Raw genomic sequence first — 18,388 nt, forward strand, 5'->3', positions numbered from 1 at the left:
GAGCACTGTCAAATGTTATTCTATCAATTCCACCCAGTGCCAAAAAGACCTCAGGAGACATAGATTGTAAATGTATTTTATTTTGTAAGCAACAATCAAAATATATTTGTGTTACTGATTTCTTCAAATATTAAACGGGATCTTAACAAAATTTGTCCACTTTGATGTATTCTTATACAACTTTGGAATCTGCAAAGACCCTGACTAAAGAAATAGAAGTAATTGCACAATGGAGACTGAAGGTGTTACAGTGCTGCAAATGATGCCAGATGTCTTATTTTTAACCAAATACACCTTCAGAGGTCCCTTGATTTTGAGCATTAGGAACAACAGAGGACTATACACTGAAAGTATCACTAACAGCTTTTTCCATTACTTTATTTAAATACAACAGTATCCAACATAGCTGCTAAACACTGGACAATATTTGAAGTCATAAGTACATCCACATGTTCCTCCAAATGACGTTTGGGGTCCTAAAAGAAAAAAAGAATAAGGAAAGGGAAAAAAAAAACAAGAACCATATTACTGGTAGACGAATTGCTTAGATTTTTTTTTTCAGTAGCTTATGAAATCGGTAAAGAAAGCCAAACTTAAATGTATATATATATTTTAAAATTTTGTTTTCCTAATATACTATTACATTTTCAGGATTACTAAATCTGTTAAAATGTTAAGGAGCTGATAAAGTAAATAAAAGGTTGATTTACACAATGTTATGACTGCAGCAGAAATATAAAGAGTCACAAGGAATTCTATACAGTTTGAAATCATCTGATAAAAAAAGTTAAGAGCATTTTATATGCATGTATAAGCCTGATTATAGATGTATATTTTCTGCCATTCACATATATTCAATGTCTGAGAGAGTACTTTGCTCAAAGCAGACACATACCAATAGGCAAGAGTTCAATGTAAATCTCATCACTTCCTCTATAATTTTAATTTACTTTCTATATGATTTTAATATTTCACAAACAGTACTTTAAATCAGAAATACTCTTGGATCAATATTACTATTAGTAACTTAAAAATTTTAATACAATTTGGATCAATTCTAAAATGTTAAGAATATTTCATGTAGCTATTTTGAAAAAATGTATCACAGAAAAGAATATAGGTACAATCCATTAATTTAAACCTGATCAAATCTGTATTTGAAATATGAGTTAAAAATAAGGCTTAAAGTTGCACTGTAATAAAGGAAGTTAAATTAAAATGCTTAATATACATTTATGTTTAAGGCTGAGCTGATTGAAATATTTCAGCTAAAAACTTGAAAGCTTTGATATACAGGGTATACATTGTACAAAATAAAAAATTCTCAATTAAAGCATTATTTTCTTATATGAATTGCTAAAATACCAAGAATCCTAACTTTAAAAAAATGTTCACCACTGAAACTACTTCTTGGCTGTTGCTTTCTGAACTACAATTTCAATACGCTGATTTCTTTAAAACACCCAGACACACAACACGCTACAGATAATTTCAAACAACCAGACCATAATATTAAATTTTCTTTAGTTAAAAAAAACAAGCCTTAGGGCATTTTAGGTGAATGAGTCTAACACTGGCGAGAGAAAAAGACACTGGTCTGATTCCATTATAGCCAGTTTTGCCTTTGCCACGCAGTAGGCCAAACCAGTGAAGTACGATATTTTAAAAAATGATTCTGATGATTATTAAACTTTGCAATTATATATATTTTCAGTTTCACTTTTAATTTACTCCTTTTATTTGCTGCTAACTGCTAAATTGAATCTACATCAAGAAACTATAGCATCAGAGTTATTTATTCAAGAAATAGTTACTGAATGCTGGGTTCCAAGTTGGTGATCTAATATTACATATTAGAATAAAATATGTAGTGGGAAAAGACAACAAGGGTGACTATCATACCGGATGAAAGAATAAGATGAATTATATCTCATTTTGGTTTTGGAGGGTTTCTACTGTTATTTAAACCATAATATTCAGAATGCAGTAGGATTTGACTTCATCAATCATGATATTTAAGTTAGAACCTTTGCCCCTACTGCTCTATTGGAGTAACTGGTTTTGCAGCAAATTGGTAACACACTTCCCGCAGTTATCTACATTACTTCTTGTGGCAGCTGGGTGATTCTTAGAGATTTCCCATCCAAGAATGGTCCTGGCCCAAACCTACATAGCTTGTGAGATGTGATGGGATCAGAGCATATGGTAGGATGGCTGAAAGCAAAGACAGCTTAGTGTCTTGCATCTGAAATATCAAGATTCTGCCAACATCAGCAATATGATAACCATGTTCCATGAAATGAAAAAATGTAATCAACATTCTTTAAAAAACAGTCTAATTAATCTGTAGATTCTTTTAATTGGTTGGTGTGTTCCCCCCCAACCTTCAGAAAAATAGGAACTGAAATATATATTTCATCTTGGTAAAGTGAAAGAGCAAATACTTGAAACCCTTTCTCTTCACTCAGTAAAATCCAACAGGGCTTTAAGCTTTCTCAAGAATATTACCTATAAATTGAAGTCTACATATTGACAGATTATATATCATTTTATGTATGAAATAAACCCACCATTCTATTATCTTCAAGGATAATATTATTTCAGATAAAAATAATACTTGGAAAATTAACTCAGGATGCAAGTTTCCTAATTTATTTCTACTATTTTCACTAAAAATAGTATCTCATAGGTATATATTTGTGATTTACTTCTCTATAGCTGGCGAAAAGACTCTGACATCAAATAATTCAGTGACCTTTAAAATTAGCATCACATTTACATGACAGAAGAAAAATGTAGAGTGAACACAGGAAAAAAAAAATCATACAGGCTCCAAAATAGTTTTAACTCTCAAGAACATGTTATTATGTGACTATATAACCTATTACAGTACACCTCACCTGCTTGCCAACATTCTTTATTGCCAGCTGTTCAGGGGTCATCTTATCTTCTTCTTCTACAGCCTGTGAATGAAACACAAAGGACAGAGTTTCAAATTATAAATGTGCTTTTCCCACTGCAAAATAATCAAAGATGATAATAATCATTAATTTTCATTCACAGAATCTTTTATTCAAGCAATTTATTGGGCAAAAAAGCAATTCTGCTAATCCTTCAGGGTAATAAAAACTATCACCACCATCATTTTGAAAACAGACTTAAGAAATTTGTCCAAAAAAACCCCCCAAAACTGAAAATATCAAACTGGATCACCAAATTAAAGTGTCAACCATTTGAAAACTGTTACGGAATTATCTGATGGATGGCTAAACTGGAAGAAGGAATAACCTAAGGCAGCTGCTTGTGGCACTGGGGTACTAACTAGTTTATTTTGTCTTCTTTTCCTACTTTCTCCATGTTTTTCCCACAGTTCTCTATTATTTTGTCTCCTTTTTCTTGTCAGCCAAACCCATGCACACCCAGTATCTATTAGGAGGCTTCCCAGGTGGCACTAGTGGTAAAGAACCCATCTACCAACGCAGGAGACATAAGACACACAAGTTCAATCCCTGGTTTGGGAAGATCCCCTGGAGGAGGGCATGGCAACCCACTCCAGTACTCTTGCCTGGAGAATCCCAGGGACAGAGGAGCCTGGCAGGCTACAGTCCATGGGTTCACAAAGAGTCAGGCACGACTGAGGGACTAAGCACAGCACAGCAAAACACTTGGGATCAAAGGACCTGCTGGATCAAAGGACCTGCTGCTGACTTTTGATCCACACCTAACAGATCATATAGTATCTTCCCTTAATACTTTCACATATTTAAATCTCTAAAAGTAAAATATGTATTCAGAAAATTTTCTCATTTCTCTACATGATTTTTCATAATCATGAAGAAATAGAGTAATCTGAGGTTTTCAACACTAAAAAATTACTTGAATTAAATGCCAAATCAAGTAAAAATTAAATCAATCAAACCATATAAACAAATCACTTTCTACTATTTTCAGAGTCAGCTATAAACTTTTATGTGTATGACCATAAATTTTCTAGCAGAATAATTTTGAAATAATTACAGCATTTATATTAGCTACCACTCTTGCCCGCTACCCTAATAATGGCACCACCACAAAAACCCTTTATTGAGAATTCTAAGTTTAAAAAACCTCCTTCTGAACAGTTTTGAGTATGCCACTGCTGGGAACTAGGACTCTGCATCAGGTGAACTCCTAGTCTATGATTTATTCCTAGCATTTTAATAAATGGAAAATGAAGAAAATTTAAGTATCATCAATCTTAAGAAATAATACCCCAGGACTTAAAATGGTTACAAAGAGTGGGGGGGTGGGCAGTGAGAAGATATGGGTAGAAAGCAGGAAACCAAAATCCCAGTGAGGGTTAGATTTGGATACTCCAAACTTAATAATCTCACAGCTGCCAAATTTCTTCATGTGTGAACAATGAACATGTAGGAAATGCAATCATCAGACATTTCCCATAAACTGGGAAGTTTGGCTGCATTTCACACCTTCTTAATAGTTTTGTAAACAGAGAACTTGAAAATGAGCAAAGATGGCAAGTATCTAATTTTATAAATGGACAAACTATCTGGAGAATATTCCCCAGTAGAACCAGCCTAAAGGGAAGATGGTGAATAAGTATTGTATCTATCTACTGATTATTAAAGGATCCTTATTTACAACACATCATTAGGAAATACATTTATGACTCATAAGACTGAAAGAAGAGAAAATAAGTTAATAACACTCCAAATCCAGAATTCCCTAGACAGAGAATATGTTCATTTTCAGAGTCAGATGTCACTCATTATTCTCAGCTAGTTAAAACAGGAATCTCCAAAATTGTGTCTCCCATTATCTTAGTGTCTTAAATACATGCAAACACTGGCAACACATAAAAAGTTTGTCTTTCTAAATTACCTTTACAAATCATGACACTGTATCTTACCAATTTGAAAACATTAGATGAATGGAACAATTCACGTAAGTTTGTACTCTATATCCATTCAGTGTTAGTTGTTCCATGCTCATGCCAACAATAGTACTTTACAGTATTGGAAGGAGGTAAGGGTTTTGGAATTTGGCTCAAAATACCAATCCATGTACAAAACAGTTATTATGCAGTATTCTGGAGTGTTGCAAATATCAAAGATGGCAGACATGCAAAGATGAAAGTAAAAGACCACATAAAGCACTGATCCTATTTGAAAGGTTAAACAGAATATAAAAATAAAAAGAATTTAAAAAGCTCTCACTCAGTTTTTAAAATCTTTTATATCATTTAACCACTTTACCAATTAGTTTTTCCATTTCCAATAATTAAAAGAGAGAGTTCACAAACTCTTTGAGAAGTGCAGATGGTAAAAAGTACTCCCAGCCATAGATGCCATCTGGAAAACGAGGAGCAGCTGTAGATTTAGGCATATACGAAGGTTGCAAACCCCCATGACAAAAGAGTAAGCACATCTCTTACATTCTGAGATAGACTAGATCATCACAACAAACCCCTAAATATTTTCTCCATCTACCTAAGTTACCTTTACCACTTTACCATTCTGGGCAAGACCAGTTTGTCTTCATTCTGGCTAGTCACCAGGAAAAATTAAGAAATGGTACCAGCAGAAACAAATGAAATTCAGGCACAGGCAATGTCCTCACTAGGGGAACTTCTGTGTTTATGGCAACTTCTGTGATTTGGCATCAAACTTTGCTTTTGCATTCGTGCTCTTCGGTTTACTCAACCAACAAAAAAGCACTGAAAATGTTTGTGGCTATTCACACTAGAAACGTTTTTAACAGTTTATCAACAAAGACCCCCAGATGGCTATCCCATCATGCACGGTCTGCACAGTTCTAAGAAATTCCTGGAATTTGGTCTGTTATGTTATCACAATCCCTTTAGATGTACCCCCTATCTTAAAGAGGCTTTTACCAAACCCATTAATCTCACTGTCTTTTTTCTGGTAATGGTCAAATTTCTCAAATGGAAAACCTCTGTTTTAAACTTGACCATTTTATTTTCCCTTTGACAAACATGGATTGGATCCTTGGCACTTCATTAATATGATTTTAAGGATCTCTCCACCTTGTGAATTCCAATAGATTCCGTTTCCCTGGACTTTCTGAAGACCTTTTCTAATACACCCTTTTCTTTTTTAATTCTTTAACCTCTGCTTTTATGACATCATGTCTCTTATTTCACTTTATTGTTGTTCAGTCACTAAGTCGTGTCTGATTCTTTGCAACCCCATGGACTGGAGCATGCCAGGCTTCCCTGCTTTCACTATCTCCCAGAGTTTGCTCAAACTCATGTCCATTAAGTTGATGATACCAACCAATCATTCTACCCAAGCCCATTTCTTGGGCTTCTTTTTTTCCCTTTGACATGTTTGCTGTATTCACTCTATAACATGCCATGCTCCCAATTAAGCACATGCTTTATAAAAATCACGTGTATGGTATATTATTTCATCACTAAACAATCTCTGCATAACTGCCAGTGAATGTAACATAGGCATTTTACTTTTTTCTTGATTTTTATAGAGTCAATGAATTGACTATTTAACTGAAAATCACATTATGGGTTATGAGGATTGAGAGTAAGTTTAAAGAAATGGCTTTTATAAAACATACTTGGGAAAGCAAAATTAACAAACATGAAACAATTAGAAAACTCTCTGAGAAAGTATTACAGGTGTGAATATGGAGAACAAAAAAATGGGTTTCCTACAATCACTGGCAATTAAACATTAACATATACATAGTAATATACAGAATCCTTAAAACATTCCATTGAAATAGTTAATCTACATTTTTACATAAAGAAATTAGGCATGATCTTCTTTCTATATGTTAATTACATCAATATTTATACTATAAATTTTCTTTCTCTCCTTTTGAAAGTGCTTATAACACTCCAGTACATTTCATGCATGTCCTCAAGAGTAGATTTTTCATTATTTTATATATTAGTAAGTAACTATTAAGTACTCACTACAAATAAGACAGTTCTTCAAGAAGGTCACATTTGAGGTTTACTCTACCTGCCTATAAATCACAAATTATAATACAGTATGAAATAAACAAAAAAGGAGTATACTCAATGAAATGCGGACACACAGTAAAAATTGTGACTTAAATATAGTCCTATCTATCTCCAAAGACCTCAAAGCAACATTCATGGCAATTTGGGAAATACTTAGTTTTTAATGACACATTCTGAATAAAGCAAACCCGTGATTTATTAAGTGACCCTAAACAGTGTAAATTCTTTCTAAAAATACTAAAAGGAATCCAACTTTAAAATGTAATTATATAAAACATATAAAATAAAGAGCATATGTGTGTGCCCATACAAGTGTTGTATGTATAATAGAAACTGTGGTTTAGGTTGTAGAAAAAAATTTCTATGGCAGAGTCTACTACTAGTTACATACACACATACATACATACTAGTTACATACATACATACGAGTTACATACATACATGCGCGCTACATACATACATACGAGTTACATACATACATACATACATATGAGTTACATACCCAACATACGTCTTTTCCTTCTTTTGTAATATAGCCTTGATTTTATTAAACGCAGCTATGCTCCCAGATAAAAGACTGTATTATAGAGCCTTTCTCAAAGCAAAGTATGTCCACTTGATTAAGTTCTGCCAATGAGATATAATCAGAAGTGCTGTGTGGGACTTATAGAAAGGACCCTGAAAAGGAACTGATTTATCTGAGAAGTATCCTTTTTTGCCCCTGCATTTCTTACTGTTGCTTGAAACTCAGATGGGATGGCTAAAGCTTTAGCAACCACCAGGAATCATGAGGAAATACCAAGGACAAAAGCCAATATAGGGAAAATGGGGCAAAAGATGGAGATATCTGGGTTTGCAGTAATTTCAAAGTTTCACAAGGCCTTGAACTGCAAGAGATATACACTCCTATCTTGTTTAATCCATTGTTACTTCAAGCTAACACAATCTTAGTTATAACTAAAACATACTTGGTACAAAAACTGAAAAAAATCCAAGATTTACATGAAGTATAAAATTCCCCTACCGTCCACCTTGGAGGTAACACTGTTAACAGCATAATACATTGAGATATATGAGAGAGAGGTTATCACTGGAAAATGGAGGGAAGGTCACATAGCAGGAATTTTTAATATTGCTATACAATTTCGTTTTATATACATAAGAGCAAGTTTTAAATATTTCTTTAAGTTAGTACTTATAGAATTTCATTCCTCATAATAAATCCTTAAAAAGAGAACATGTTGGCTTAAAGAGCTCACGTGCACTTAAAAGTGAAAGATAAAATGGGAGATGGCCTTCAAAAATGTCATGTATCAGTCTTTATTTTCCCACTAGTGGCACATTCTCCCAAACCACTTTTTTCTATTTGAAAAGAAAAAAGAAACTACTTGTATTATTAACTTTTTCTTTGAATATTTTATAATAAAATTGAACTTTTTTTCATGTTTATATGCCACTTGTCGTCAGTGAGTTTTCCAGTTTTGTTATCAATTTATTACTGTTTTTTAAAATTATTTTGTAGGAACTATATGTCTATTATGTACTCTTTGGATACTAGCCTTTTCTGCGTTATAGGTATAAATATTTTCTGCTGGCTGGACTCCTAACAAGCATTCAATAAATGTCATTTTTATTGCAGACAAACTTTACTGTTAATCAAAAATTTAAAAGCTCACTGATAATTTTTACTAACACTAATGTAACCTTTGGGAAGCTTGACCACATCTTTACCAATATTGAGTCTTCCCTTACAGAAACAAGGGAATTTATTCACAAATGCTTTTTTTACTGTATTTCAAAGAAGTCATATATATTTATACATTTACATTTTTATGGTAGTTATTCCTAAGTATTTTGTAATTTTGGATGCTACTGTGAATTGATTTGCCTTTTATAACTCATTTCACCATATGTAACTGCATGGTTACTATAACCTATATAATTCTCAATCATAATAGTTCTAATAGTATTCTAGTTTAGTTTCATATATTTCTATGTTTGATTGCAAACATATCTTATCATACTTAAATAATGATAATCTGGCCTGATTTCCTAATATTTATATATTGTTTTTCTTATCTTATTGCACTAGCGTAAAACAAGACTTTCTTCTTTAATACAGCTACTTTAGTAAACCAAATGTAACCATATAATTACTTATTTTATGTTACATAAAAGTTGCATCCAAACTTTCTTTCAGGTTACTAAGCAGGAAGTTTTTCTACCCAAAGTGTAAACTATCAAATCTCTGAATTTATAGGGCCACATGTTTGAAAACAAAGTAAATTTTTATGTTTTTATGCTATTCTTAAAAATGTCTTCTACAATTCCTTTTTTCTCTGGCATACTTATTTACAAATATCTAACCAAATATTATCAGTTTTGAAATATTGATGCATCTTGGCATGAATAAACTAGTAGATTTGAAATAAAAGAGTTGTGGGTGTTGAAGTTCAGTAATTATAGAGAAATCAACAATTAACAGTCAAGTAGAATCTCAGCGTGGACTTCAGACTTGAAATCAAAAAGTTGATACAAAAAAATTTAATTATTTTCTAACCTTCTTTCACTTTCAGAGCTAACTGGCACCTAACTATAATTACCTTAGTTTAAAACGCCAACCAATTAAAAAGAATACTATGAGAACTAGTTGTATGGGCCTTTCTTTTTATATTTTAAGTGTTACTAAAAACTCCACCACATTCTCTTTCAATCACAGAGGGAATTACAGCCCCAAATTTGGACTCCTTCATATCACAGCTTACACATTGTTTTCATTTTATAACCAAACCTTACAAGTTTTTGAGTACTACAGAGATTTTTTAAAACTGTAAAATAGGAAAAACTTCTGTGGATGGGCAGCAGTAACCATAAATAGGTTATTTCCTGGCAGTGATACCAATAAGAATTTACTTAAACTTGTAATGTTACAGAGAAATGAAAACCATTCCTACAGTCTGCTGAATAATAACTTAAGTCTTAACTTTTTAATTTATAAAAGTTAACTGTTTTAAATATGATAAATGATTTCTTCTCTTTAATCTCTACAACATATACTAGAAACATTATATATATATATTTCCCTATAATCTAGAACCAATGGAGATTTCTAGCTGGAATACTACATATAAATCAGGGCAATGCTCTTCAAAGCCAACCCTAATTCTGCTGGATTTTAGCTTGTATGGGCCCATCAACATTCTTTCCAAAGCCCTCCATTATCTCAAAAGACTGGTTGTTAACTCTCGGCAAATCTTATACACTATCTCTTGGCTAATATTTTGTAAGATGTCTTTAAATTAAAAAGAAAAAAAAATTTGTTTTTTTTTTTTCTTTTGCTGTGACAACTAATATCAATTTTAACTGTCTCCAAAAGCTCTAGCCCTTGCTGTCAATTTTTAGTCCCACTTAGTGAACCGCTTATTTACATTCTATTTTTCTTTTTTTGCCACACTGTGGCTTGTGGGATCTTAGTTCCCTGACCAAGGATTAAACCTGTACCCTCAGCCATTAAAGTGTGGAATCCTAACTAATGGACTGCCAGGGAATTCCTTACTTGTTTAATCTCTTTATATCCTTTCTCAATCTTTCAGTGCATGCATGTGTGCTAGCTTCAGCTGTGTCTGACTCTGTGCAACCCTATGAACTTATAGCCCACCAGGCTCCTCTGTCCATGAGATTCTCCAGGCAAGAATACTGGAGTGTTTTGCCATGTTCTCCTCCAGGGGATCCTCCCAACCCAGGGATCAAACCTGCATCTCCTGCACTGCAGGCAGATTCTTTATCAAGAAAGCCCCTCAATCTTTCTACTTCTACTTAAGTTGGAAATGTTAACAGTATTAACATACTTCAAGTTACCTAGGCAGGAGAACTTTAATTCATCTTTGAGTCCTTCTTCTTTCACTTTATCAATCCAACTGGCACATTTTATTTTACTAATCTGTTGATACCTCTGTTCCTACTACAACTATTATAATCCACACAGACACTTACTACCTTTTGTTTGGGTAACAGAAGTTCCTCCTAAGAAGAATCTCCATTTCAAATATCCTCTTAGAATATTTTCTTCTATACCTTTGTTAAATTATGTTTCTAAAGTCAGGTTCTGGGTATATCATGCCTCTAATCAAAAAATAAACTATCCAGACTGTTACTTGACTTCAGTAATTTAAAAATCTCTATTCCCCACTATTTACCCTTTTATGTACATGCTTCTTATGTACTATACCCAAACACAGCTTCCTAAAGATGCCCTTGCCTATTCTGTCTCCAAGTCTTTGCTCATGACATTCAGCTGGCTTGGGGTAACATTTCTTTGTATTTCCAAATCTTACTCATGCTTTAAGGTCTAGTTCAAATGTTATTAATTTTCTAAAACAGCATCCTGAGTCTCTCCCAGCTGAAAGGAAAAAGCTTTGAACTATAGGACTTCACCTGGACTTCTCTACGGCAGTGTTCTCTAAGTTCTAACTTGAATGGGTATACACATTTCTTGGAAATCTTGTTAAAATGTAGATTCTGATTTAGTAGGTCAAAGAACCTGCATTTCTAACAAGATTACAAGTGAAACTGATGCAGCTGGTCTGTGGAAAATTTGAATACTAAGGTGTTATCAAACACACCAGTTATAGTCTAGTACTTTGGTACTGAACTTTTCTTACTGCTCTTATTTTCCTAAAAATGAATGAAGAATCCCTGTTTTCACTGAAAATTGTACAGAAGATATTTGATAACTATTTGTAACCATAACACTGTACATACAGTATGCATATGTTTCACAAATCACAGGTTTTTGATCCTTTAATAGATCACAAGCTATATGTCCATGTACATATGTATATATATATATATATAACTGAAACAGAATGAAATCAAGTCAGATGAGAAAGAAAATAGAATATATCATTTGTAAAAGGGTAAATATTGTTTCATAGAACTTCTATTGTAATCCCTGGAGAAGGGAAAGGCTACCCACTCCAGTATTCTGACCCGGAGAATTCCATGAACTGTATAGTCCAATGGGCTTGCAAAGAGTCAGACACAACTGAGTGATTTTCACTTCACTTTACTTCTGTTGTAATATATACATACATACAAATACATTGCATGTATTGGGTCGAAATGTAAAATCTATTCTTTATATGGATTTTTGTCAAAAAAGTAGAAAAACATGAGTTGAACCATGTCCACCCTAAACGGATACACTGAAATCAAAACCTTGGTTATAGCTTAGAATTATGCTGCCACAAGCCAAAGAATACCTGGGGACCAACAGAAGCTGGAAAAGAAAAAGAAGGACCCTCCCCTGCTAGAGGCTACACAGGGAGTAAGGTCCTCCCAATACCTTGATTTTGGACTTCTAGCTTCAAACTGTAAAAGACCAGAAATCTGTGAATAAAATATTATCATGACCATGTATATCTGTGTGTGTGTGTGCATGTGATCAGTCTTTCAGTCACATCCGACTTTTTGCAACCCTATGGACTGTACCCTGCCAGGCTGTTCTGACCATGAGATTTCCCAGGCAAGAATACCACAGTGGTTTGCCATTTCCTATTCCAGGGAATCTTCCCGAACCAGGAATCAAATCCAAGTCTCCTGTGTCTGCTGCATTCGCAGGTGGATTCTTTACCACTGAGTCACCTGGAAAGCCCCACATACACTTTAGCGTACAATAAACATTTTTAGGAGATTCTCAAAATTATAACTTTTCTTACATCCTCATATGAAGTGGTCTCCCCTTGCTCTTTTTCTTTATATCATCCTGTTTACTGTCTGCACAGCACTAATTATAATGTATTGTGTTGTGTTTATTTGTTGACTTTCTGTTTCCTCTGCCAGAAAATAAATTCCACGAGGATAGGTCTTATTTCTTACTATATCCCCAGAGCCTGACATCTAACCAGTTTTCAGTAAATACTTATTTAAAGAAAAACAGGAAGCTTCATAAGTTACATGTTCAGTTCAGTTCAGTCGTTCAGTCGTGTCCGACCCTTTGCAACCCCATGAATCGCAGCACGCCAGGCCTCCCTGTCCATCACCAACTCCCGGAGTTCACCCAGACTCACGTCCATTGAGTCAGTGATGCCATCCAGCCATCTCATCCTCTGTCGTCCCCTTCTCCTCCTGCCCCCAATCCCAAGTTACATGTTATGAAGTATTAAATGCTATTGTTGTTCACATCTCCTTGTTCTTCCTTCCCTTACAAGAAAAAGTCCTCTGAACAATGGCAAGATTTCAAATGTAAAAGACCATTTTACGTGGCCTACAACCGGGGCTGGCTAACTACAGGCCATGGGTCAAATCTTGCCAGATGCCAATTTTAGTAAATGTTTTACTAAGACACAGCTTCAGGCATTCCTTTATGTATTTATTGTCTGTGGCCACTTTTACACTGTAACAGCAGAGTTGAATAGTTGCAACAGACTGGATGGCCGGGATGGCCTGTAAAGCCTAAAATATTTACCGTTTGATCTATGGAAATAGGCCACTCTGCTTTTAACTGTTTATATAATGCCTAATAGCTAATCACACATATTCCAAAGGTTATAAGAAATAAATGTTGAAAATAAGTTTTTACCTTATTGTAATTTTTTGCTAATTCCAACATTTCTTTTACCACTGATTCATTATGTTTACAGTGCTCACTGTAGTCCTGAAGTGTCAAACCTTCCATCCAACTCTTCTTATGCAAATTTAATAACATCTAAAAAACATAAAGAAATTAATTATGCTTCTATACTGAAGAAATTTCCTTTATGTCTTGAAAAACAACTTCACAAACAACTTTTGGAATTAATGAATTTAAATTTAATTTTATTAATTTAAATAAACCCTAAAGAGCATCCTCCTAAATTTATATTAATAAAACTCTAAGGAATACTCCAACCCCATGGCCTTTGCATTTGCTGTCCCTCTGCCTCAACGGCTATTTTCTTTATCTTTCTATAGCTTACCTTTCTCACTTCCTTAGAGATAGATGCCACTTCTCACCACCTTATAAAAAAGCCACTCCACACTATCCTAAACATCTTTCTTTCCTTAATCTGTTTTATTATTTTTATAACACTATAAACAGCTGAAACTTGTGTTTTCTTGTTTAGTGCATCTCTCACTAAAGAGAAATCAACAGGGCAAGGACTTTAATTCAAGATCACCAAGGTCTAGATTCTCAAATCTAGATCATAATCTAATCACAGCAAATAATCAATACGTATATACTGAATGAATGAAACTACTATGTTATGCATAGGATTTCTAACAGTTCATATAGCCCAGCTTTCAAACACCAAGATAAGGAAGTAAATGCTCCCATTTACTGAATGACTTTGTGTCAGTCTTTCTGAGCCTTTGTTTACATTATCTATGAATTGAAGGCTTGTAGATAATCTCCAAGTTTCCTTCAAATTCTAATATTCTGTCTATAACTTTTTAAATTTAAATTTTATATCAGAATGAAAAGTCATAAAAGTGGGAAAAAAATCAGATTCATCCAGTTTGCAATCACATCAGCAAACTAGGATCAGATCCTATTAGTGATCACGGAACTAAACACCTTAGCTCATTATTTCTTAAATTGGACTCCTAGTTCTGAATACATATTCTTGGAAATTCGTCAGTTTTCAAGTTCAAATTCCTAAGACAGTTTTTCTTAAAGTCCTATTCTATAAATAATGTCCTTCAGTTGAGGACTACCAGTGAATAAGAAGAGTTTTCTAAATGATAAAATTACACAATATCAAAAAAATGGTGGCTAGAGAATGATTGATGTTTTCTTGCTATGAGAACCAGTATACTCTATTTAACTTTTTATTTTGTATTGAGGTGTACCTATTAGCTTCAGGGGAACAGCAAATGGACTCAGCCATACGTATACATATAACCATTCTCCCCCAAAGTCCCCTCCCATCCAGGCTGTCATATACCGTTAAACAGAGTTCCCTGTGCTATACAGTAGGTCCTAGAAGCAGTATACTTTAAGTGAGATCTACAGGGCACGAGGCTCTAAAGACATAGTCAGAAGTAAGTTTAGTTTAAAAGAAGTGTTTGCAGCTAAAATCAGTACAAAGTTTTCCTTATGCTGAAGAATAAGCTACAAGTCAAAATCACCTATGAGAACTTCCAAGACACAAAAGCTCCAAATTCCTTGATTCCTCCCCTGGGGCTCATGGAGGCAAGAGTAGTTTGAAAAAACCTAGAAAACTCCTGCACATGTACCCCCAATTTCTTTGATTGCTTCCCATCTTCACCATGGATAATGTTTTAGAAAATACATCTTCAGGAAATTTTGGTGCAGTTGCAACTACCAATGTTATAAGAAAGTGAAAGTGTTATTCGTTCAGTTGTGTCCAGCTCTTTACAACCCCATGGGACTGTAGCCCACCAGGTTCCTCTGTCCATGGAATTCTCCAAGCAAGAATAATGGAGTGAGTTACCATTTCCTTCTCCAGGGGACCTTGCCAACCCAGGGAATGCTATAAAGCTAAAAATGCTATAAAGCTATATATACCAATGTTATAAAGCTACCTATAATTAAGTGTTGAGAACAGGATTTTTGTACGCTTCAAAGGCAAACCAAAAAATTTCCCAAAGAGCAGAATAATAATCCCACCCTGCCTGGACAACGATCGCACTGGGCCCCTCAGGTAAGACTTGGAGGTAAGTATACAAGTTGGTGGGATAAGAATAAAGGCAGGGGTTTTTGACATTAAGAAAGCACCTGAACTGAGCTATGCTAGGAACATAAATATACTATTAATTAATTATTTATATGTATGCTTTTTTATATCAAGGATGGTAGCTAAAGTATCAAGAATGGATACTATAAAAGAAAGAAGAAAAAGAAAGTCTGATGTAATTAGATGGATATTTCCAAACAGCTGGGTCTCAGATATAAGACAGACAATATATTTTTAATATATTTATGTATCTGAATGAATTTTTCAGTTTGTGTCTGAGTGGTACCCTTTTTACCCATGACCTGTACCTAGTCTATATAAAATTAAAATAAGTGTTGAAAATGTACTTTCAGTTATCAACTAAATCTACCAAAGCTGGTATGAACTTTTGAACAAAAGCAAACAGATGGAAGAGAGCTTTATGGCTCTGTGTCTTCCCTCAGGTCAAGGAAGAAATGGCACCCTGCAGCACCTCACTCAAAACCATGCTCAAGCACCTAGGACCTTTGAGGGAGTGTATTGGTGGCTTAGAAGTTTTAAATCCATAGTTTATCAAACTTCAGAAAATCTTACATGGCACATGCTCCCCACAAAATATAAATGAGACAGAAAAAGGAAGTGATTTAGTTGAAAGAGGAAGTATTATAGGGAGCCCTCTTATTCCACTTCCAACACACCATATGCACTAGAATCCCTTCTAAGGTAACTCTGTGGGGAACACTTACAACTAGTAAGATCTTGCTTACTACTGATTACTTATCATGTTTGAACTTCAGAGTGCATGTAGTATTCAAAGCTTCTTGGCTGCCAATAGTACTCATGGTCTTTAAGACTTTTTAAAGTCTTTCTCATAGAGAAACACAAGAAGCTTATTTGGAGGATGACCAATTGCAGTAATAAAGAAAGAAAAAAGCAATTCAGATTATAATTTCAAAAAGCAATAGGCAGAATATTTTAACTGGTTGAGAGAAAAACTGTACTCAAGATAACCCTAAATTAGTAGAAGCTAAAGAATATGCAGGTCAGGAAGCAACAGTTAGAATTGGACATGGAACAACAGACTGGTTCCAAATAGGAAAAGGAGTTCATCAAGACTGTATATTGTGACCCTGCTTATTTAACTTATATACAGAGTACATCATGAGAAATGCTGGACTGGAAGAAACACAAGCTGGAGTCAAGACTGCCAGGAGAAATATCAATTACCTCAGATATGCAGATGACACCACCCTTATGGCAGAAAGTGAAGAGGAACTAAAAAGCCTCTTAATGAGAGTGAAAGAGGAGAGTGAAAACGTTGGCTTAAAGCTCTACATTCAGAAAACAAAGATCATGGCATCTGGTCCCATCACTTCATAGGAAACAGATGGGGAAACAGTGGAAACAGTGTCAGACTTTATTTGGGGGGCTCCAAAATCACTGCAGATGGTGACTGCAGCCATGAAATTAAAAGACACTTACTCCTTGGAAGAAAAGTTATGACCAACCTAAGACAGCATATTCAAAAGCAGAGACATTACTTTGCCAACAAAGGTTCGTCTAGTCAAGGCTATGGTTTTGCCAGTGGTCATGTATGGATGTGAGAGTTGGACTGTGAAGAAAGCTGCGCGCCAAAGAATTGATGCTTTTGAACTGTGGTGCTGGAGAAGACTCTTGAGAGTCCCTTGGACTACAAGGAGATCCAACTAGTCCATTCTGAAGGAGATCAGCCCTGGGATTTCTTTGGAAAGAATGATGCTAAAGCTGAAATCCCAGTACTTTGGCCACCTCATGCAAAGAGCTGACTCATTGGAAAAGATCTGATGCTGGGAGGGAGTGGGGGCAGGAGGAGAAGGGGACGACAGAGGATGAGATGGCTGGATGGCATCACTGACTCGATGGACGCTGAGTCTGAGTGAACTCCGGGAGTTGGTGATGGTCAGGGAGGCCTGGCGTGCTGCAATTTATGGAGTCGCAAAGAGTCGGACAAGACTAAGTGACTGAACTGAACTGAAAGAATGCTAATTTATCAAGATGCTAGGTAATTTGAAAAGTATCAAATTTTACCCCAAAAAGATGTCCTTTTCATTATAGGGGACTGGAATGCAAAAGTAGGAAGTCAAGAAACACCTGGAGTAACAGGCAAATTTGGCCTTGGAGTACAGAATGAAGCAGGCCAAAGGCTAATAGAATTTCCAAGAGAACACACAGGTCATTGCAAACACCCTCTTCCAACAACACAAGAGAAGACTCTACACATGGACATCACTAGATGGTCAACACCGAAATCAGACTGATTATATTACTTGCAGCCAAAGATGGAGAAGCTCTACACAGTTATCAAAAACAAGACTGGGAGCTGACTGTGGCTCAGATCATGAACTTCTTATTGCCAAATTCAGACTTAAATTGAAGACACTGGGGAAAACCACTAGACCATTCAGGTATGACCTAAATCAAATCCCTTATGATTATACAGTGGAAGTGAGAAATAGATTTAAGGGACTAGATCTGAGAGACAGAGTGCCTGATGAACTACCGACGGAGGTTCGTGACATTTTACAGGAGACAAGGATCAAGACCATCTCCATAAAATGAAATGCAAAAAGGCATAATGGCTGTCTGAGGAGGCCTTACAAATAGCTGTGGAAAGAAGAGAAGCGAAAAGCAAAGGAGAAAAGGAAACACATAAGCATCTGAATGCAGAGTTCCAAAAAATAGCAAG

General features: G+C 35.0%; 1 protein-coding gene across 1 annotated transcript in view; it reads right to left on the minus strand.

The window, feature by feature from the left end:
* Nucleotides 1-60: 60 nt before the first annotated feature.
* The window catches only part of PSMD14 (proteasome 26S subunit, non-ATPase 14), a 110,358-nt gene continuing 92,030 nt past the window's right edge, over nucleotides 61-18,388 (minus strand). The window contains exons 10-12 of the mRNA XM_055572425.1: nucleotides 13,587-13,712; nucleotides 2,901-2,963; nucleotides 61-476 (exon numbers count right to left, since the gene is read on the minus strand). Coding sequence (XP_055428400.1) covers nucleotides 378-476; nucleotides 2,901-2,963; nucleotides 13,587-13,712 — 288 coding nt within the window. The 3' untranslated portion in view covers nucleotides 61-377. The remainder of the gene's footprint in view (nucleotides 477-2,900; nucleotides 2,964-13,586; nucleotides 13,713-18,388) is intronic.

This window comes from Bubalus kerabau, chromosome 3 (genome assembly GCF_029407905.1).
Source record: "Bubalus kerabau isolate K-KA32 ecotype Philippines breed swamp buffalo chromosome 3, PCC_UOA_SB_1v2, whole genome shotgun sequence".
NCBI classification, from domain to species: domain Eukaryota; kingdom Metazoa; phylum Chordata; class Mammalia; order Artiodactyla; family Bovidae; genus Bubalus; species Bubalus kerabau.